The following is a 22,369-nucleotide window of genomic DNA, read 5'->3' as shown; positions in this document are numbered from 1 at the left end:
CCCCCCAGATACCCCAGCCAGAACCCCAGGAGGCACCTTGACACACACCCCCTCTCTCATCCTTGTGTCCATCACCAAGCCCTGTCCACCTTCTTTCTGTTTCCGTGGCCTCCACCCTCCCCACAACCCTGGACTCTGCTGTCTGGATGACTGAGGGCCTCCCGAAGTCTCCCTGCCTCCACTCTGCCCCTCCCATGGCCTCCCATTGTCCTGGGGATAAAACCCCCAAATCTTACTGGGTCCATCAGACCTGCTGGTGCCCCACCCTCATCTCACATTGGGCCTGCCCCTGCCCCAGGCTTGAGGCCTCCTGGCTGCCCTTCACGTGTTCCAGTGCGCTATCTCCCTCCACGGGCCTTTGCACATGCTGTTCCCCCTTGTCTGGAATGCCCTTCCTTCTCCTCTCTGCCTAGCGGCTCCTACTCATTGTCTCCATCTCCTCTCAGGGGCCCTCCTGTGCTCCGTCTGGGCACCCCCCCCTCCGTCACCTCCTTCCCATCCCCGCAGCAGTTCTGGGACCTTGCTTCCTAAACAAGCCAAGCTGTTGGCTAAGGAAAGGCATGCTGGTTGAGCACCTACTGTGCTTCAGGCCCTGGGGGCTCCAGGCTCTTGCCATCCACTATCTGGTTTGATCCTGACCACAGCTCTGGAGGAAGGTATTTCTAAATCTCATTCTATAGATGAGGCACCCAAAGCTCAGAGAGGTTAAGTGACCTGCCCAAGGGGACACAGCTGGAAGGTGGCAGAGTTGTGATTTACACCCATCTGGGGCTCCAAGGCCACAACCCTCTGGATCTTCAGAAGCCAGGTATCTCTGCGCAAATCATCAAAACCCCATCAAGACGCTGAGCTTGGACATTCTGACACAGAGATGTTGACCATGGCTGAGCACCAAGGAGAATGAAGACAAGATGCCGGATGATATCTACAGTCTGAGCCCCTTTCTCTTTTTGGGTAAGAAATAAAACAAGGCCAAGGGCTTCCCTGGTGGCACAGTGGTTGGGAATCTGCCTGCCAATGCAAGGGACACGGGTACGAGCCCCGGTCTGGGAAGATCCCACATGCCGCGGAGCAACTAGGCCCGTGAGCCACAGTTACTGAGCCTGCACGTCTGGAGCCTGTGCTCTGCAACGAGAGGCCGTGATAGTGAGAGGCCCGCGCATCGCGATGAAGAGTGGCCCCCACTCACCACAACTAGAGGAAGCCCTCGCACAGAAACGAAGACCCAACACAGCCAAAAACAACAACAACAACAAACAAACAAACAAAAAAACCAAGGCCGACATGGTAGAGCTGGGGAAAGTGCTTTTTCCTTTGTCCTGGGAGAGTGGGTTGGAGTGAGGGTAGAGAGGGGTTATTTGTCTTTTTTTTCATGCAGCTCTTTTCGTGGTTTGACAGGCGCATTCCTGAACCCTCTCAGTCCACTGGCCCCTTCTATCAGGTCCTGACCCCAACAGGTGGCAGCTGGCCGAGTACATCTGAACCCTGAAACAGTGCTGACAGCCCCGAGCCTGTGGCACTCATCCCATGGTGCGTGGGGGGTGGGTGTCTTCCAACCCTTCACCTATTTGTTTAAAAGTGGGGATTTCTCTCCATTTCAGAGCTGACGACACTGAGGTGCAGGGAGGGTGACAAGGACACAGCCTGAGGGGGGTCACTACTGACTCCAAGCCTAGTGATGACGGAGTTTCAGGCACTGGTGCAGCTCATGGGAGATGGATTTTAATGATAATAATAGTGACAATAATGATAAAAAACACAAAGGTATTAAAATGATGGTAACCACCGCCACCACCACGAGCTCTGTTTACTCCTCACTGGGCTGTGTTTCCCACACCTCGTGAAGGCCGCCCTTGGACACCGACCATACACCCCGTGGCTGGGCTGCCCTCCGCACCCCGTGCCCAGGCCAGCTGAGTGTGCCCAGGTGCCGTCCCGGCCATCTCCCCAGCTCCTCTCTACTTCCCCTTTGTCCTTCCTCTTTCCCATCATATTTTTAGAAATCTGCTCGCAGCCTGGCTTCCAGGACAGCTGGCCCCGCTTCCCCTTTCCAGGGCAGGAGGAGGGTGCGATCCTGGGGCCCTAAAGGCGGAGGCTTCTCAGGGTCTGGGTGCGAGGGGGTCTGAGATGGGGGGCGGCTAGCAGAGCTGCACCCCGCCCCAGCCCCAGAGGGCCTGCAGGCGCATCAAATCGTGTGGCTTCCTCCCCCAACCCATCTGCCTCTATTTTTAATCTGCAGTCTTGCTGCACCAGCCCCACGGCTGTCTTTGGTCACGTTGGGGCTTTGTTGCCTGGACCTCTCAGCTTTTCAGCAGACCTAGGGGGAGGGGACCTGCTTCTGGGTGTCAGACACCCACAGCTGGAGGAGGGCAGGCAGCCCCTTTGCCACCATCCTGTCCATTGTATGAGCAGGGAAACTGAAACCCACAGGAGGAAGAGGCCCATCATGACCACTGGTGGGTTGGTGCACCGCTGATATCTGAGCCAGGTCGGGCTGACTCCAAATCCTTGTTCTTTCCCCACTTCCCCGGGGTGAGGCCAGGATGATGGTGTCCACTTAGAGATGACAAATCGGAGCTCAGAGAGGGCAAGTCACCAGGCTGTGAAGGAGCTCCGAGTAAGATCCAGTCTGGGTAGCAGAGAAATGACCTTCCCTCCCTCCACTTCCTCCAGGAAGTCTTCCCAGATCTCCCTTGCCCCGGGTAGAGAGAGTCGCTCTCTCCCAGCCTGCAGGTCTGTGCCCATTTGCACATCTGCCCTGGGTCACTGTCCTATAGGGTTTTCTCCCCCTTCCCCCATTCCCGAGCCAGCAGCTCCCTCAGGGCTGGGCTTGTGGCTGGGTCATTGCTGTCTCTAGCATTGCACAGCCCAGGACCTGCACACCAGAGGACTACTTATTGAATGAATGAATGAATGAATGAGTAGATGAACTGATCAGTGCAATCCTCACATCTCCCAAGAGACTGCCTGCAGTGACTCCATTCAATCCCTGTCGTCCCAGGACCAGCCTGAAGCAAAGCAGTGACTCACCTCTTGGCCTCCCTGGGAGGCCTCGCCCCTCCCCTCCCTGACAGCCCAGGCTCAACTGGGGCTCTCGCTCTTCTCAGATCTTGTCCTTATTCTGCCACTTATTTGCCGCCCGACTTTGGGCAATTCTGTGCTCTCCTTCAGTTCACCTCTGTGAGCCTCAGTTTCCTCTTTGCATTATGGGTGCAACCACCCTAAGGACTTCTGTACACGAAGACCCCAAGAATAACGGTGGAAAGACAGGCAGTGTGGGGGGGATTACTTCACTGTTTCTTGTCACCCTCGTATCTGCTGAGTGACCTTGAGCCAGGCACTGTTCCTCCCGGGTCTCCGCTTGCGTCCCTACTTGTCCCTAAGATGTGTTCACCGAGCCGTACAGTCCGCGAGCCACCTGCCCCCAAAAGCCCCCAGGAGAAGCATGGGGTTCGGGGAGAGAGCATTGGACAGGGAGCTTGGAGGTGGGGAGTCATCCTGCCTCAGCAAGACTGTCCCTCTCCTGGCCTCCTTTGTTCCAGCTGAAAATGGGGGCTGTTGAAATGGATCAGTGGTTCTCTGTGTTCCCCAGAACACTTGGGGCAAGGGGAGGCCAAGTGAGTGGGCTCAGACTGCTTTGTTTTAGGTTTTGTTTGAAGAAAGGGGTCTGTGGCTAACAGGGTTCACGTCATCTGGACCTGGGGAACTGGACAGCTCCTGGCAACCCTTGCATTCTGGAGTTCCAGGCCATGCTGGAACATTCTGAGATGCAGGGCACAGAGACTTGGCTGCTCTCCTCTCGGCCTCACAGAAACACAACACAACACAGTCCTGTCCTCTTCCTGTACCAACTGACAGCCTCCTCTCCTGCTTACCAGGTAGGGTCTCAGCCATGGTCCCCTGCTGGCCGCTCCACTGGCAAAAGTGCTGCCCTCAGCCTCCCCAAAGGCCACTGTCACCCACCAGAGGCCAAACGGGCTGCAGGGCCCTTGTGCCACCCAGACAGTTATCATTCTCACAGACCTCATCATCTTTTACACAAACAGCCTTTCTCAGTCCCACCTCAGGACCTTTGCACTGGCTGTTCCTTTGCCTGGAATATTCTTTCCCCAGAAACCCACATGGATCACTCTCTTCCCTCCTACAAGTCTCTGCTCAAATGGTGTCTCCTCTTGAGGACTTCCAGCCACCCATCTTCCTTATCTCACTTCACTGGTCTTCATTCTGCTTGTCACCACCTGACATAGTACATTCATGTATTTACTGTCTGTCTCCCCCTCTAGAGCGTAAGCTCATGAGGGCAGGGGCCATGCCTGCTTTGTTCGCGGGACTCCCAGCATATGCTACACAGCTTGGCACCTAGCCTGAGCTCATAATATCTGTTGCCTGCTTCTGCATGTCCCATCTGTGTTACATCTATTTACACACCGATTCCCGTGAGGCAGGCACCATTATCCCCATTCTATAGAACAGGAAAACTGACAGGTCGGCCCAGGTGCTTACCTGGGTGGCACAAGTCCATTCTGAAGCCCCTGGGGAAAGGTGGCCTGTGCTCCTGTGGCCCACTGACCCAGCTGCTGCTCAGGCAGGGATGCGTCATCTCAGCTACAACAGGCCCCTTCCCGTTTGCCCCGCCCAGCACAGTGTGGGGAGGAAGTCCTGTCCTGCTGGGGTCTGGTGCGTAGTCTCTTGATGTCGCAGCACTTCCTAAAAACCAGCAGAGTTTTGGGTAGTGGGGACTCTTTGCATTTTGGGTGTGGGCAAGGGAGGGACAGAGGCAAAAGAGACAGAGAGGGATAAAAAGAGAAAGATGAAAAAAAAAAAAAAAAAGAGAAAGATGGTGACACAGAGAAAAAAACACAAACACACAGATGCACACACACACACACACCCCAGAGGAAGACGATTACTGGAGGACAGAACCTCCCTGCATATAAGCTGAAGGATCATTCAACTTGGACTGTCCAAGCTGAGCCCAATCAATTCCACCCCACAAGCTCTCTTTCATCAACTCTCCCTTGAGCAAAGAAAAATTAATTGAGTGCTAGGAAGGGCTTTGCTTCCCCTCAATGAAATGCCTGGCTTTTTCCTGCCTAGTTGTCAGTCGGGCATTATGTTCAGTTTCCCTTTTCCCCCAGGCTGCTAGGAAGCTCAGTCAAATCTGAAGCTCTTTTACAGCTGTTCTGTTGTAGCATACAGACTTTAAGGCCAGACTCAGCGGTGTGATTCAGCTCTGCCACTCAGGACCTGTGTGAACTTGGGTGAGTCACTTATCTGCCATGAGCCTCAGTTTGCTTAACTACGAAAGGGGAATAATAATCCTCACCTCAGGGTTATGGAAAAGATGGAGGGAGATAATGTGTGTAAGATGCTTGGCTATTCAATAAACACTGTCTTCTTTACCCTTTCGGTTTAAATTTTCTTTGGGGGTTAAAATTCATAATTTTATTGCTTGTGCCCTTTTTTGGCAGGCTGATTCCATTCTTTATGGAAAAAGGTGTGGTGTAAAGAAAAATCTATAAAGTAAATGCTCATTCCTTGTAACTTTGTGGCACATGTCGGTTTATTCATCTGTTTCCCCGCCAGTCTCGAGGCCCCATGAGGACGAGGTCACCTCTGTGTCCCATGTCTGGTAAATGCTGGGAACCTAGGGGGCGTTCAAGCGTGCAATGAATGAATGAATGAATGAATGAAGGGCACACAGGGGAGATGGTGTGGTTGATGCAAAAGTTGGCTACAATTTCCACCACTTCCTGTCTCCACGCCCCTTTGCACTGTGACGCTGCCACTCTTCCCATCGAGAGGTGGTGTCTATTTCTCTCCCCCTTGAATCTGGACTGGGCTGTTGTCTTTCTTTGACCACTAGAATGTGACAGAAGTAAACGTTACGTGACTTTCCAGCCGAGGCCTTAAGAAAGCTTGTGGCCCAGCTGCCCCGGGTGGCCTGCTAAGGATGGAGACACATGGAGAAGAGAAAACTGAGGCTCCTTTCGGGGACACGCTTGACCAAGTTGGAACTTGAGTGAGGAGCCGGCTGAGGGCCAGCAGCTGGGCCTACTCAGTGCTGGTCTAGAGCCCTCAGGCTCTTCAAACCTGCCCCCACGCCAGCACCCACTGTCTGCCAGTTCTCGCCTAGCTCAAGGGTATTTCCTAGGAAACTTGCTGACATTATCTTCATGGTAAACTAGAATTTTCTCAACACATCAGGGCCTCAGGCACAAAAAAACCATTTCCTGGGTCACTTCAAAAAGAGAAATGGAGAGAAAGGTGTCATTCCCTGTGCAGAAAAGTGTTAACAGTGGGTCTGAGACCATTATTCTTTAAAAGGACTGCTTGCACTATTTACAATAGTCAAGACAGGGAAGCAACCTAAGTGTCCATCGACAGATGAATGGATAAAGAAGATGTGATACACACACACACACACACGCACATGCACACACAATAGAATAGTACTCAGCCATAAAAAAAGAAATGAAATAACACGGATGGATCTAGAGATTATCATACTAAGTGGAGTCAGACAAAGGAAGTATCATGATATCACTCATAGGTGGAACCAAAAAAAAAATGATGCAAATGAACTCATTTACAAAACAGAAGCAGACTCACCAACATAGAAAACAAACATACGGCTACCAAAGGGGAAAGGGTGGAGGGGGAGGGGTAAATTAGGAGTTTGGGATTAGCAGATACATACTACTATATGTAAAAGAGATAAACAACAAGGTCCTACAGTACAGCACAGGAACTATGTTCAATATCTTGTAATAACCTATAATGGAAAAGAAACTGAAATCTGAAAAAGTATATATCTATATCTATATCTGAATCACTTTGCTGTACACCAGAAGGTAACACACACTGTAAAACAATAATACTTGAATTAAAAAAAACCCATATATGCATATATATAAAAGGCCAACTTGCATTTTGGTCCCCGGCTGGCATCTGGGAACTTGGATTTCAGGAGGGTTCCTGCTGTTCCCTGGTAAGAGTGACCCAAACTGTTTGTGCAAACAGTGTGGTTTGTACTGAACACCCGTTTCCTCTCGGGACTCCGGGATTTGGGTATGTGCTAGACAGAGGGTGCCTACGCGAGCAGCTCCCAGTAAAAACCCGGGGAGCGGAATCTCTACTGAGCTTCCCTGGTTGACAACACCTCTCATGTGTTTTCACAAGTTTTTGCTGGAGGAATGAGGCGCCTCCTTTGTTACTCCACTGGGAGAGGATGCTTGAAAGCTCATGCCTGGTTGCCTCTGGACGTCACTCCACGTGCTTTCACTGATTTTGCTTTGTATCCTTTTGCTGTAATAGAGCACAGCTGCAGGTAAGACTCTATGCCGAGTTCTGTGAATCTTCCTGGTGAATCACTGAAACTGCGGATGGCTTTGGGGACCACTGACACATGTTCTAATGCTACAGCCAGGCCCAGTAGGTGTCCCTTGCCCAGGGCCACAGTTTGGCATCTGGGACTTCCCTTTTTGTCTGAAGGACTGGTTGAATGGTTCAGTATTATTACTATCTCTTTCTCTAAGACTCAACTCAAATACCACCTCCTCCGTGAAGCCTTCGGTGATTACACCTTCCTTCGCTCTTCCCCTACAGCCCCGATCATGTCTAACAGCTTGTATGCAGGTAGCCTGGGAGGGAGGGTACTCTCACTGTGGGTGGCAAAGGGTTTGGTGGAGTCAGCAGTAGGGGAGCCATGGAGACCTGGATTCAAATAATGCTGACTCAGCATCTGTCAGTTTTGTGGACTTCTAACCGCCGAGCCTTGATTTTTGTCATCTGCAAAATGGGGACAGATAAGATTAAGTTTGCTTGGGCTTCCTTGGTGGCGCAGTGGTTAAGAATCCACCTGCCAATGCAGGGGACACAGGGTCGAGCCCTGGTCCAGGAAGATCCCACATGCCGTGGAGCAACTAAGCCTGTGCGCCACAACTACTGAGCCCACGGAAACAGAGCAGCTGGTATTTGCAGCATCTAGGTGGGTGGTGGACGGCCCCGGCCAGGGAAGTGGCTGCTGGTGGGAAACCAAGGCATTAACCCGTGGGGCCCTGGAGAGAGATGCCACCACAGGGAAGGAAGGGGAGGAGTCGGAGAGACAGGAGGAAACCCAGGAGTGGTCAGAGACCCCAAGATGAGGGCTTTAAAAAAAAAAAAATTATTTATTTTTATTTATTTTTGGCTGTGCTGGGTCTTCATTGCTGCGCGGGCTTTTCTCTAGTTGCAGTGAGCGGGGGCTACTCTTCGTTGCGGTGCGCAGTCTTTTCATCGTGGTGGCTTCTCTTGTTGCGGAGCACGGGCTCTTGGCGCGCGGGCTCAGCAGTTGTGGCGCTCGGGCTTAGTTGTTCCGCGGCATGTGGGATCTTCCCAGATCAGGGCACGAACCCGTGTCCCCTGCATTGGCAGGCAGATTCTTAACCACTGCGCCACCAGGGAAGCCCAAGAGATGATGGCCTTTTAAGAGTTGTTCGTCAGTGTCCCCGGCAGGGTCAGGGGGCAGGGGGAGGTTCACTGCGTTATAGCCGGGTGACTGGGGTGGGAGGTGGCCAGGCAGGGGCCACAGGCCTGGGAGCTGAGGGAGGGGAGGCAGTGAACGGGGTGTCGAGAAGGGAGTGAGAGGTGGGGGTTCGCTGATGGGCAGAGGAGGACGTTTTTAAGAAGGGAGTGGCTTCACTAGAGCCAAGCCACCAGAGACCCAGGGCGTTTGTGACTGGAGAGGGTCCTGGACAGGAGGAGAGGATGGCCCAGAGTGGAGGGGCAGCCTGAGGGGGGAGGGCCAGAGGAGTCCCCCCGCCCGAGGGCGCCTCGGCTTCCCGCTCTACAGACCAGGAAATGGGCTCAGAGGATGCTGCTGCCGGTGGCTCTGTCGCCGCCAGCAGGCTGGGATTTGGCTTGGAGTTTTGTTCTGACTTTTGGGTTATTGTGGTTGACATCGAGTCATCTTCCTGGGACATCAGTTCTACTTATTTTGGAGCCGCTCCTCTATAGTTTTTGTCAACCCTTCAAAAGATGGAAATCTGATACTTCGTATGTAAACTTGGGACAGGTTCCGTCTATCGTGGAGTCTCATTTTATGCTCAAAAGTGTAACTACAGAGCTTTAACAAAGTGTTCTGTTTACACATGTCCTCATGGGTCCCCCCAGTCCCCTTTTCTGCCATTTTGGTCTCGTCTCTTTGGCTGTCGTGTCCACGTTCGTGGGCCCCGTGGCATGGGGGGAGGCCAGGGCTACCCAGCTGCACCTTCTGGGTTTGAGTCCTGGCCTGTGGGGTTGCCACACCATCTAGAATCACCCCCACCCCCGGGTAGAGCTGGGGCTCCCTGGGACCTCCTGCTTTGAAAACCAACTGGTCAGAACCGTTTCTGTGAGCTCAGAGGGCAGGGCTGGGTGTTTTTTGTTTGTTTGTTTTATTTTCTTTTATTGGCTGCACCATGCAGCATGCAGGATCTTAGTTTTCTGACCAGGGATCGAACCTGCACGCCTTGCAGTGGAAGCACAGATTCTTTTTTTTTTTTAAAACATCTTGGAGTATAATTGCTTTACAGTGGTGTGTTAGTTTCTGCTTTATAACAAAGTGAATCAGCTATACATATACATATATCCCCATATCGCCCCCTCTTGCGTCTCCCTCCCACCCTCCCTATCCCATCCCTCTAGGTGGTCACAAAGCACCGAGCTGATCTCCCTGTGCTATGCGGCTGCTTCCCACTAGCTCTCTATTTTACGTTTGGTAGTGTCTATATGTCCATGCCACTCACTTACTTCGTCCCAGCTTCCCCTTCCCCTTCCCTGTGTCCTCAAGTCCATTCTCTACGTCTAGGTCTTTATTCCTGTCCTGCCCCTAGGTTCTTAAGAACCATTTTTTTTTTTTTAGATTCCATATATATGTATTAGCATACAGTATTTGTTTTTCTCTTTCTGACTTACTTCACTCTGTATGACAGACTCTAGGTCCATCCACCTCACTACAAAGAACTCAATTTCGTTTCTTTTTATGGCTGAGTAATATTCCATTGTATATATGTGCCACCTCTTCTTTACCCATTCATCTGTCAGTGGACACTTAGGTTGGGAAGCGCAGATTCTTAACCACTGGACCGCCAGGGAAGTCCTTGGCTAGGTGTTTTAAAATGTTACCCAGGATTTGGTTTTATTCAGGTACGGTGAGGCCGACAGAACAGGAGATGACTGTCTGAAAAGACTGTTTGTTATGCGCACAGGTTCCCAAAAGGAGGGGGCATGGCAGGCCACGCAGGGCCACCCAGAGAAGTAACAGGGCCAGTCAAGGGGGTGGAAGAGTGAGAGGAAAGCATGGACAAAAGCCTTTATTGTGGTTTTCCGGGGAAGAAATGGGTGAGGCAAGGTAAGCATGGAGCAGGGTTAGGATTGGCTAGTTGGAATAATTTTGGCAGGCTCTGGGCAATCGGGGTGGTTCCTAGTTATCTAGGAAAGACTATTACGTCCTGGAATGTGAAGCCGGACAGAGGAAGCAGATGGGGATACGGACCCAAGATTGGTTGGTTTGCATCTGAAATTCATGCTGGCAGGCCCCTTCATTTACTAGCTCTAGAAATTAGCTAACCCTGGTGCAGTGGAAGTCACATCCCAGCAGTGAGGCCCCAGATGCCAGAGCCTCGAGAATGCAGAAAATAAGGAAATATTGTTAGTAGATAAGTTAATACACTGGGTTGGTTTGGTTCCCTGCTGCTTCCGAGGGACTTAGACTGGGCACACAGTAGGTGTGCAGTGCGTGCTTCTTGAAGGAATGAATGTGACACTGTCACTGGTGAGGCTCAGGCTGTTTGTGAAGGGTTGATGTGTGTTTCAGCTGGGAAACTGGCCTCTTCCTGGCGTCAGCCTGTAGCTCAGCGGGTCCTGGCTTTGAACCTCAGTGCCTCCACCTATGAGCTGTGGCAGTATCCTCTGGGACTCAGCATTCTCATCTGTAAAATGGGGATACTGCGGAGCGTCACGCTGGCTGGTAAAGATTGGAGGGCGTGGTTGTACAGTGGAACGGGCCTCAGTGGAGGCAGCCACTGGCCCTTGTCCGTCTCCCCGTGGCTCGTCTAATTTCCAGGGTGCTCCGGGGCCCCAGTGGACAGTAGGCCCTGTTTTCCTGCCTGTTTTCCTGAGATTTAGGAAAGATTGTCTTTGGCAGGGGACCCCTGGATATGTCCTCATGGGAGCCTATTAATGTGCAAACTGTCAGGCCACTGACTCCTGGGTCCATCCTCTGATGGAGGGGCCTGAAATCATTATTTTAAATATATGCTTGCAACCCCGGCAAGGGAGATGCTGTCCTTCTCTCTGTAATGAGTCAGGATACACTCCGGGCTTCAGAGCTCTGGGGTCAGCCTTTAGCAAAGAAGTTATTACAGGAAATAAGGAGACCACTTCCGTATTTGCTGTTGAAGGCATGATGTCACTCAGCGCTCCTTACATCAAGAGCACACAGAGCTTTCTTCTAGCAGGGTGTTAGGAAAATGCAACTCACCGGAGCACTGGCCTGTTTCCCCTTTTCCAGTAAGGAGAACTGAGTAACTTGCCCTGTTCTCTTTTTACTCCAGCTGGCCAGAAACTCAAGCAAATCTGTAGCTCAACTGCAGCATCACGTGGCCCATTGGCCTTCTTTTCTCCTGGACCTCATTGTATACTTTCATATGCCTAGTTTTTTGTATATATGGGTGATAGTCTGGGAGCTACAAATTCTCATCATAAAAGAAAGGAAAGAAGGAAGGAAGATAGCATACAAGTCTCGGGCAAAACCCAAGTATAGTGGTCAGAGGAGACCAGACTTAAAGTTTTGGCCACCAGTCTGCTGTGTGCCCTTGGGCCACTCACTCACTCGCTGATTCCTTCTCACCTCCTAACCACTTCCCAGACTCCTCTGCAGGCTCCCCTTTCTCTATGTGTCCTGAAATGTCTGTTCAACACATTTACGAAGTGCCAATTTTTCTGCTACGTAACAAGCCACTCCCGAACTTCCTGGTGGATCTAAATGACACTTATTCTGCTCATGGATCTGCAGTGTAGGCAGGGCTCAGTGGGGACAGCTGGTCTCGGCTCTACTTCGTGTCAACTGGGGCAGCCCAAGAATGGGCCTGGGATACCTGAAGGCTCACTGTCTTGCATAGTTGGCCGTGGGTCTGTGGGCTTGAACATCTAGAACTACTTGGCATCTCTCTCTTGCTCTCTGTGGGCTCTCCACGTGGCCCCTCCAGCATGGCGGTTCCAGGTAGCCAGTAGCCTTGGGAGCCATGAGAGAACCAGGCGGAAACAGTCGCCTTTTATGACCTGGCCTTGGAAGTCTCTCAGTGTCACTTCCACCATAGTCACGGGGTCACATTATAAGATGATGTGGATGGAAGATGTTGGTGCTGCCATCTTTGGAAAGTACCACTTGCCACTCTTCCTCACGCCAAGCAATGCGCCGGTCCCTGGGGACACGGACACAGTGGTGTGTGGGATGCTGGGGTTCCTTCGGGGCCTCTCCCAGCACCTCTTTCTTTATCATTCAAGGTCCGAGAGTGCGCACCGACACTCCCGCCCCGTGCTCTGTTCTGACTCGTCCCCTACATTTCCAGTTTCCCACCTGACAACTCCATTTGGGTGTTTCCTCCGCTCAGTGTGTCCCAAACTGGCCCCTTGTATGTTTTCCAGCTCAGCAAATGGCAGCACTGCTCCCCCGCCCTGCCCCCAGTCACCCAGGTGGGACCTCAGGAATCGATTTAGACCCCTCTCTTCCCTCCTCCCTGCCTGCATAATCAATGTTCCCTCGAGCCTGGTGTCCTAAATGACTCTCGGAGCCATGGACTCCTCAGGCACCCTCACTGCCACCTCCCTATTCAGGCCACCACCACATCATCTTTCCTCTTGTGACAGCTTGAGTAGGTCTTTTGGCCTCAAGCCTTGCCCCACCCCCACCCCGAATCTTTGCCCTCATAGTACCCAGACTGATTTTTCTAAGACATGTCTGGTCACGTCACTCTTCTGCCTAAAAACCTTCAGTGGCTCCCTATTGCCTTCAGGATGGCATTGGGACTCCATAGCATGACCCACAAGACCCTCTGGAGTCTGGCTGCTGCCTGCTGCTCTGCCCTCTACTCCCATCCACTCTATGCTACAGCTCTGTAGGCCATCTTTCTTTACCTTGATCAGACCGTGTACTCTCATGCATGCCCCAGGACCTTTGCACATGCCACTCCTGCCACCAGATGTGCTCTTTCTCCTTGCCTTCTCTGGCCAATTCCTACTCAAGCTTCAGGTTTTGGCTTAATCTGTTTTCTCTGGGCAGTTTTCCCTGACCCACATGCTCACGGCTCTCAGCGCACCCTACCAGAATCCTAAGACCCATCACTATAATTACTTGCTCGATATTTGTTTTCATCGCTGGATTATAAACTCTAGGAGGGATGGGGCTGGTTCTATCTGGTTAGCCTGTGGCACATGGTAATGCTAAGTAAGTATTTGTTGTATGAATAAATGGCTGGGGTGAGTGTCAGGGTTTGACCAAATCAGCTCTAAGGGCCTTTTGATCCTTGACCTTCTACATCCTACAACTGTAACGTTCCATCTAACCAGAAGGCAGGTGGCCAGCCGGCACCTCTTCTCCACCTGCAGACCACGGTTTTGGAGGTGGTAACACTCCCAACGGGGATGAAATGAGAGCCACTTCTAGTGTCACTCTGAGGTTGGTCATCGCCATACGAGCATGGCAACTCTGTTAACCAGAACCTTCAGTTATCAGGAAGCCAGGTCCCTGGGCCAGGCTGGGCTGTGCGAGTCATGTCCAGGAATGGTGACATAGACCAGCTTGTGATGGCGATGAGCTTGCAGTCCTGGAATCCCAGAATGTTCTGCTGCAAGGCCCCTTAGTGTGTCTGAGATCTCTCTCCTTGTGGTTATGGAAGAGAGAACCACGGAGGTAGGGAGGTGCTCCCAAGCGCCCTGAGTCCTGGTTTTTATTCTTTTCCTCCTGTCCGTCCTATCCGCTCGGCTGCCCCTCATCCTCTGCCCTTCTGCCCACACCAGGCTGTTGATGTGCTGGGAGGAGGCCCCATCTGGTTTCTGTGACCCCAGGCCCACAGGGTCCTGAGATGACCCTGGGACCGATGGAGCACATGACCTGGCCAAGGTCAGCACGGAGCGGGGAGGGACAAAGGCTCCTGACTCCCACCTGCTAGAACTTTCTCTCTGGGCCCGGCTGAGTCTGCAGGCCAGGACACAGGGCCTCACAAGCGGGGATCATGCTGGTGGGGTCAGGGCATGGGATGGTGCTGGGCAGTCCCAGGCTTCCCCTGCTTCCTCCGTCTCTTCCGGCTGTGTGACGGGAGCTAAGGGACTCAGTCACGTGAGCCTCAGTCTCCAACTCTGCAAAATGGGCCTGCTTTCCCATTTATTCCCAAGCCCGCCCAGAGTGCCCTCTGTGAGGCATGGGGCTCTGGGCTCCCGGTGAGTGGTTGGCGCAGGTCGAGGAGCCCTGCAGACATGGCCAGGTCCCCACCAGGTGCCGCTCACTTTCCCTTTCTGGGCCTCTTTTTCCTTCTCTGTAAAAACGGGGATAATGAAAGAATCCACTTCAAGCAGCCAGCACCCAGCGCGGCCTTGGGAGATCCAGGAGGCTCTGACCCCCTTCCCTTGTCCCCTTCCGCTGGTTCCTCGGAGACCAAAATCAGCCCACGGGCGCCGCCCTGTGGTGGCAGGGGGAACGCCACTCAGAGGAGCCGTCAAGGCCTGTGTTTGGGTCTATGGGCGGTGACTGTAGTGGCGGGGGCGGGGGGGTGGTGGTGGTGGCAGGGCTGGGCTCTGGGAAGAGCGTGGCAGCCCCCTCGCTCTGCCTTCTCTTTCATTCTCCATCACTTCCTTCCCCGACTCTCCATTGCCGGCCTCAGGGTGGCGATGGGGGTGGTGGTGAAGTGATGGGCTGGGGGTGATGGGTCGGGGGTGGGAGGGGAGGTGCTGGGATGGTAGGTAAGGCCTGGATCAGGGGGAGGTCGTATAAACGCTGGGGCAGATTTGATCTTTATTTAAATTTAAAAATATTAACATTATTTTTGATATTTTGTTCATTATGGTTTTCTTTGCATTGATTTTGATTTCTGAAGATATCACCTAAAGAATTATTTATCTTGATTAGTGACTTTAGCTTCCCTTTAGGTCCTACACCTGAAGTGAGTGCCTCACGTGCCTCACCCTATCCCAGCTCTCTTTGAGGGCTAGGTGGGAAGTGGCTGGGCTTCAGCTGGGAAAACCTCACGTGGAAGCCTCCTGATTCTATCCAGTGACTGGTCCACCCCGTCCCCCGCAGCCTCCTTCCATCATCCACTATCCATTCTTCCCTCCATCCCGCTACCACCTGTCCATCTATCCATCTTCCACAGTGGTTAAGAACTTGCATTCTGCATTTAGATGACCTGAGTTTGCATCCTGGCTGCCCATCCTGGGTGAGCTATAATGTCCATTCAACACCCACACTTCCCATCTGATACAGTTTTACATTTAAAATTATTCATATAATACTTGAATACATTGTTAAAAAATCCGTTGGCCTCTGATCTTCACAAACATTCAGTGAAATAGATATGATTATCCCCATTTTACAGAGGAAAAACTGAGGCCCAGAGGGTGAACTGTCTTGTCCAGGGTCCCAGGGTCTGTGAATGGTAGGGATGTGAGATCCCACGAGTCTGAGTCACAAGGCCACGTTCATCTTTTCACATCACTGCCTCTCCTCAGGACAAAGTGAGATCCAACCAAGCCCTGGGGAGCCAGTCCAGTGGGGCAGATCATCCTCTGATGATTCTACAGGCACGTGATGAGTTCTCAGAACAGGTATGTAGGTAATGATGGATTCCTGGTGGGGACCACAGAGGAGGAGGTTATGTGAACTGGCTTGGAGGAAAGAAGGCAGAAGAAGGAAGGGCATCAAGTGGTGGGGACAGCATGTGCGGACTGAGGATGTGAGGCTGAGCAGGTGACCTCTAGGTGCATCCATGGGCCAGAGCTCATGCTGTTAAGTGAGTGAATCTGTGCGTGTGGCTTTAGTGGGGAGAGGGGAGATGAGCCTCAAAAGAAAAATGGGGGCCAGCCTCTGAGAGGCTTTGCATGCCAGAACACGGTGTACATTTCTTATCTTACCTGACTGGTAATAAGGAAGTTAAGAAAGGAGCCACCCTTGGTAGGAAATCTCTCTTGTGTCAGACACCGCAGAGGGTGTTCAAGTCTTTTGTCTCAAGCGCTCCTCACCACATCCCTTTGAGATGGCCACTGTGATCCTGTTTTGTAGATGAGTGAGGCTGAGCCTCAGAGAGTTTCTGTAACCCCACCCCCCGGGGTCACACAGCCAGATGTGGGGAGCTGGGAGCCAATCCTACCACTGATTTGCAGTCTGGAAAGGTTGCTCTGATGATTATGTGAAAAAAGGACTCGATAAGACAGATTAAAAGCAGACAAAGGGGCTAAGACCATTCAGTGGGGAAAAGAATATTTTCAACAAAAGGGGCTGGGAAAACTGTAGAGCCACATGCAAAAGAATGAAGTTGGGGGTTTCCCTGGTGGCGCAGTGGTTGAGAATCTGCCTGCCAATGCAGGGGACACGGGTTCGAGCCCTGGTCTGGGAAGATCCCACATGCCGCGGAGCAACTGGGCCCGTGAGCCACAATTACTGAGCCTGCGCGTCTGGAGCCTGTGCTCCGCAACTAGAGAGGCTGCGATAGTGAGAGGCCCGCGCACCGCGATGAAGAGTGGCCCCGCTTGCCACAACTAGAGAAAGCCCTCGCACGGAAACGAAGACCCAACACAGCAAAAATAAATAAATAAATAGAGCAAACTGTCAACAAGTAAAAATAAACACTATTAAAAAATAAATAAAAATTAAAAAAAAAAGAATGAAGTTGGTCCCTTACTTAACACCATATACAAAAATTAACTCAGAATGGATCAAGGACCTAAATGTAAGGCCTAAAACAAGAAAATTCTTTGAAGAAAACATAGGACAAAATCTTCATGGCACTGGATTTAACAATGATTTCTTGGATAAGCTACCAAAGGCACAGGTAATAAAAGAAAAAAATACACAGATTGGAGTTCATGAAAATTAACAAGTTTTGGGCATTAAAGAAAAAACACTATCAACGGAGTAAAAAGGCAACCCACAGAATGGAAGAAAATATTTACAAATCGTATATCTGATAAGGGATTGATATCCGGAATATACAGATAACTCCTAAAACCTGACAACAGAAAAATATACAACCCGACTCAAAAATGGGCAAATGACTTGAATAAACATTTTTCCAAAGAAGATACACAAATGGCCAATAAGCACATGAAAAGATGCTCAACACCACTGATCATTAGAGAAATGCAAAACTACAATGAGATACCATCTCACATCCATTAGGATGACTATTACTTTAAAAAGCATACAGACAGAAAATTACAAGTGTTGGCAAGGAGGTGAAGAAATTGGAACCCTTGTGCGCCATTGGTGGGAAAGTAAAATGGTACAACTGCTGTGGAAAACCATATGGCGGTTCCTCAAAAAATTAAAAACAGAATTACTGTATGACACAGAGATTCCACTTCTGGGTATAGACCCCAAAGAATTGAAAATAGAGTCTCAAAGAGACATTTGTGTACCCATGTTTACAGCAGCATTATTCACAATAGCTAAAATATGGAAGCGACCCAAGTACCCATTAATGGCTGAATGGATAAACAAAATGTGGTCTATATGGAATGTGCAATGGAATATGATTCAGCCTTAAAAAAAAGAAGGAAATTCTGCCATATGCTACAACATGGTTGAATCTTGAGGACGTGATGCTAAGTGAAAAAAGACCCCCCCCCCCAAAAAGTACTATATGATTCCACTCATATGAGGTACTTCGAGTAGTCAAAATCAGAGACAAAAAGTAGAGCTGTGGTTGCTAGGGGTTGGGGGGAGGGGGATGGGGAGTCACTGTTTAATGGGGACAGAGTTTCAGTTTTACAAGATGAGAAGAGCTATGACTGTACGTTTCAAAATGACTAAGAGTGAATTTTATGTTATGTGTATTTGTGGTATGTACTTACATATTACAAATGTATGTGTATGTTATATGTGTTTATACATGACATAGTGTAGTCGATTTGGAGTCGATTTGGAGCTCCATAGCAAGATCTGCTTTGGAGACATGCATCTGGGTGTCATCACCATGTAGATGTCCACAAGGTTACGGGACTGCGTGAGTTCATGGTGGCTTTGGACCGAGAAAAGGATTGAGCTCCGATCCCTGTGGAGCACAGTGTTACGAGGTCCAAGCTGGAAGAAGGGCCCAGAGATGAGGATGAGGTTAGACAGGTAGAAGAACTGGAGGAGGGAGGTGAGGGAAGGTGAGGTCAGGATCTAGAGACATCTGCAGTTTGTGTTTACCAGGCATCTGCTCTACCTTATCCAGAGAGGGTCTTTGCTTTCTTTTGGGACTAGCATGCCTCCACTTTCAGTCCAGGTGATTTATAAGGCTGACCTCATCCCTAGCTCTAGGAAGGGGGTGGAGAAGGCATGACCTAGGTCCAGCTAATAATATTCCATCCCCTGACTGTGGTGATTGGTTCAACAGTGGTCCCGTGACCAAAGCAGGGCCAATGAGATTCAATCCTGGGAACTTTGCTGGAACAATGAGGAAAACAAAACTTTCAGGAGTGATTTCTAGCTGTGAAGATGATGCAAATCTGGAGCTGCCTGTGCCACCAGAAGGAGCCTGAGAATTAAGCCAAAGCAGAAGACAGTGAGTGGAGAGATGGAGAGCAAGAGAGAGTGAGGCTGGATGACACCATATGAGCTTCTGGATCCGTCAAAGCTTGAAGCCCGGACAACTAATTCCCTTTATGGCCATGGCAAACATTAAAAATTGGCAACCATTAAAAATTCATTAAAAACATTAAAAATTCCCAATCCATCTCCTCTTTTCCTTCCTCTACTACAGAGTCTGAAAAGCTAAATCATTATTTTCCAGCTTCCCTTACTGCCAAGGGTGGCCATGTGACCCTTTCTGACCAATGAGGAAGTCCCTGGGGAGGGTGCCCCTTCCTTAATAAAAGGAAATTCTCATTAGGAGAATGAGTTTGGGCCCCCTCACCCTTTCCTTTCCTTGCCACTCGGAATGTGAGTGTGAGGCTGGGAGGTGCGGACACCATCTTGCAGCTACACAGCAACAATCACAAGGTGTAGGACAAGTGCTAAGGATGATGGGACCAAAACAGAGGATGAGCCCAGGCTCCTGACAGCATTGTGGGGCTGCTGCTCCAGGCCTGGGCTGCCTCCTCCTGACGTTTTGCTGAATGACGCAATAAGGCCCTGCCTGTTCTAACCCCTGCTGCAGGGTTTCTGTTACCTGTGCTGGAGTGGAGTCTGTTAACACATGGAGTCGGGGGCAAAGGAGGGCAAGCCAATGCAAGGCAAGTGTTTAAAAAGTACTTAAGGGAATTCCCTGGCGGTCCATTGGTTAGGACTCTGTGCTTTCACTGCCCAGGGCCCGGGTTTGATCCCTGGTTGGGGAACTAAGATACCACAAGCTGCGCTGCGCGGCCAAAAAAAAAAAAAAAAGTACTTAAAAGGGGAGGGAGTGGGCCACAGCCCCATGATGCAGAGAGGCTGGGAGAATGGAGCCTCTGATGGAGCCACTGGAGGGCTGGCTTGCATTCTGTTTTACCCTCCCTGCACTGTGCTTCCCTGTGACACGCAGCCTGGAAAGTTTCCTGCTCGTGGCCTTGGCAGCAGTCCCCCTTGGTCAGTTCTGCAGTGTTCTGGGAGTCGTTCCTGGAGACCCACCCACACAGAGCGTACCTCCTGTGATTTTTAAGCCCCCAATTCCCCACCTTAAATCCCTTTCTGCTGAAGATACCAAGAGCGTTTTTTAGTTCCTGCGCCAAAACATGACTGATCCAGGATCAAGAAGTGGCTTCTGGGTTTAGGAACCTGGAAGTCCCAGGTGACCTTTGAGAGCGTGGTTTCAGCGGAGGGGTGGCGAGGGGCGATCAGTTTTGGAGCCCTGTTGGTGCCTTTGGAGAGCATGGCCTAATCCATAGAAGTGGGCCAGTCTCCAGAAGGACAGTACTGTGGAAGAACCCGAGTATGTCGATTTAGCTCCCAAATGTGTCCTTGGCTCACTGGGGTCTCTGGTCCCCCAGCCCTTCTTGGCCCAGTCCCTGGACCCCTCATCATTGTGTATTAACGTCTGGGTCTGGTCTTGCTCCAGCTATGCCACAGAGGAAACCAGATTGCAGTGGGTGAGGGTTTCCTAAGAGGTAAGGCGAGGAGATGGCTTGGATGGGTGGGTGGCAGCTGAGGGGGGACATGGAAACAAAGCCTCAGGACTATTTCCTTGTAAGATGTAGGATGTGGGAATGAGTGAATGTGGGAAAGCAGTTGGAGAAGCTGGAGAAAGAGCAGAGCAGCGCCCTAGAGGAGACGAGAGGGATAGACTATGAAAAGGGAAAGTGGGCCCCGTGGCCACAGCCTCCCCGATATTTACGAGTGTTTGTGGCTTGCACAGCACTGGCCTCGTGCTCACGGCTCTCCAGCAAGTGGAGGAGGTGGGTGTGATCACACAGCTGGTTCCAGGCCCGTGAGAGGGTGAGGGGGGAAGATGGAGGAGGACTCATCTCTGGTCGGCTTTGAGTGGGATGGAAGCTGAGGTCACCTCCTGAAGGACAGGGTTTGTGGTTCCTGAATAAGTGGTGGTCAGAGGGCCAGGGGTGTGTGTGAAAGAGTGCCTCCTAGGGCTCGGCAAGGGGATGGCTGAGAGCTCAGGGCCTTAGCTGAGGCTGAAGGTGGAGTCTGCCCCGATGGACTGTCTCCATCCACTGGGTGCAGCCCGTGGGTGGGCTGGGTGTGTCTGGAGGTCTAGGTCCCTGGATGGGGCCCAGCCAGTGTGTGGTTGGAAAGACAAAGAAGGAAGAAATTAAGGGTGCTTTGGGTAACTTGGGCAGGAAGAGTGATCTGAGAATGGACTGCTGGCTGGGATGCGGAGGGAGGGAGGGGAAGGCAGGCCTGGGCAGGAGGCTAAAGTGAGTGCCCCGAAGCTGGGTGAGGGCAGGGCCGGGAAAGCCCAGAAGGGGGACAGATATGCCCCCTAGATATTTCATACTCAGTGACAGGTGTGTGGTAGGAAAGAGTTTCCTTGCCTCCTGCCCCCCTCCCAGTTCCTCGGGTCATGCAGCTCAAGGCAGAGAAGGAGGCAGCCCGTGGAGGCTGCAGGGCTCCGGCTCGGTCCTGCCTGTTGGAGCAGTGCCGCTTCCCTGGAGGACCGCCTGCTTTTAAATACCCTCTGCATCTGGACAGCTCCACGCTTATGTCTCTAGTCTGGATTCTTTCCTTGCTCCAGACACAGCAACCGGCCCCACACATGACATCCCAATGTCCAACAGGCTTCTTAACCAAAATTTGCAGAATGGAAGCCTCAATTCCTGATCGTGCAAACCCTCTCCTCCCACAGTCACCCCCTCTTGGTTAAATGGCACTTCCACCTGCCGAGTTGCTAAGAATGAAACTGGCACCCTCCTTGACTCCATCAGCAAATCCTGTAGACTCCACAGAATATATCCTGGGTCCAGCCAGTTTTCACATTCTCCACCACCACCTCGGTGGTCCAAGCCTCCATCCCCTCTTGCTTGGACACCTCAGTGACGACCTCCAACTTCTGCCCTTGTCCCACTACGGTCTATTCCTCACATGGCCACCAGAGGGCGCCATCTAGATGCATATCCCGCGGTTTCGCTGCTCACAGATTGAATGCACAGCAGTTCCTGGCGCCTTCAGGCCTGCGGGCCACTCTGCCTGGTGCGCTTCATTCAAGCCCCATAGGCCTTCTTGCTACCCCTGAGAACACTCCGAGGCTCCTCCTCACCTTTGCCCTTGGCAGCTCCCTCCTGCAGTACTCTTCCCCGATCTTTGAGAGCTCAGCCAGGTTTCTAATCAAGTCTGTCTCTTCCCTTCTGTGTCAGGATTCTCTTCTCCCCGGCCCCTTTTATTATTTTTTCACAGCACTTTCATCACTGGTATTATCTTTATATTTATTATCTTGTTTACAGTCTGTGTCCCCGCCGGCTGTGAGCTCTCCCGGGCAGGGACTTGTTTTGTCCACTGCATGTCCCAGGGCCCAGCACCCAGGATGGGTTATTAAATATGTGTTGAGTAGCGCATGTCAGCCTGGTGGCACTGGAGACCTGCGGGCAGGGAGCATCCTCCCCACCCCCCAGGCCAGGCCCTGTTGAAGGTGTCTTCCCCTCCCCTTTACTGTTTAGTGTCAGAGCCTCTGGCCCACCCTGGACACCCATGGGAACGGGCAGAGCTGGAGGACAGGAGATAGGCAAGAGC

At 51.5% G+C, this 22,369-nt stretch overlaps 1 protein-coding gene across 2 annotated transcripts in view; it reads right to left on the bottom strand.

Annotated features, from left to right (window-relative positions):
- CYTH4 (cytohesin 4) overlaps nt 1-4,622 on the bottom strand; it is a 30,885-nt gene extending 26,263 nt beyond the window's left edge. The window contains exon 1 of one of the 2 annotated variants that reach the window (XM_089921289.1): nt 4,504-4,622. In XM_089921289.1, coding sequence (XP_089777415.1) covers nt 4,504-4,600 — 97 coding nt within the window. In that variant the 5' untranslated portion in view covers nt 4,601-4,622. The remainder of the gene's footprint in view (nt 1-4,503) is intronic. The other variant, XM_022596505.2, reaches the window with a different exon arrangement.
- Nucleotides 4,623-22,369: the final 17,747 nt, after the last annotated feature.

Source organism: Delphinapterus leucas, chromosome 11, assembly GCF_059928025.1.
Source record: "Delphinapterus leucas isolate spDelLeu-1000000601 "Yukka" chromosome 11, BTC_Dleu_Yukka2, whole genome shotgun sequence".
NCBI lineage: Eukaryota > Metazoa > Chordata > Mammalia > Artiodactyla > Monodontidae > Delphinapterus > Delphinapterus leucas.
This window is presented reverse-complemented; position numbering and strand designations above follow the sequence as displayed.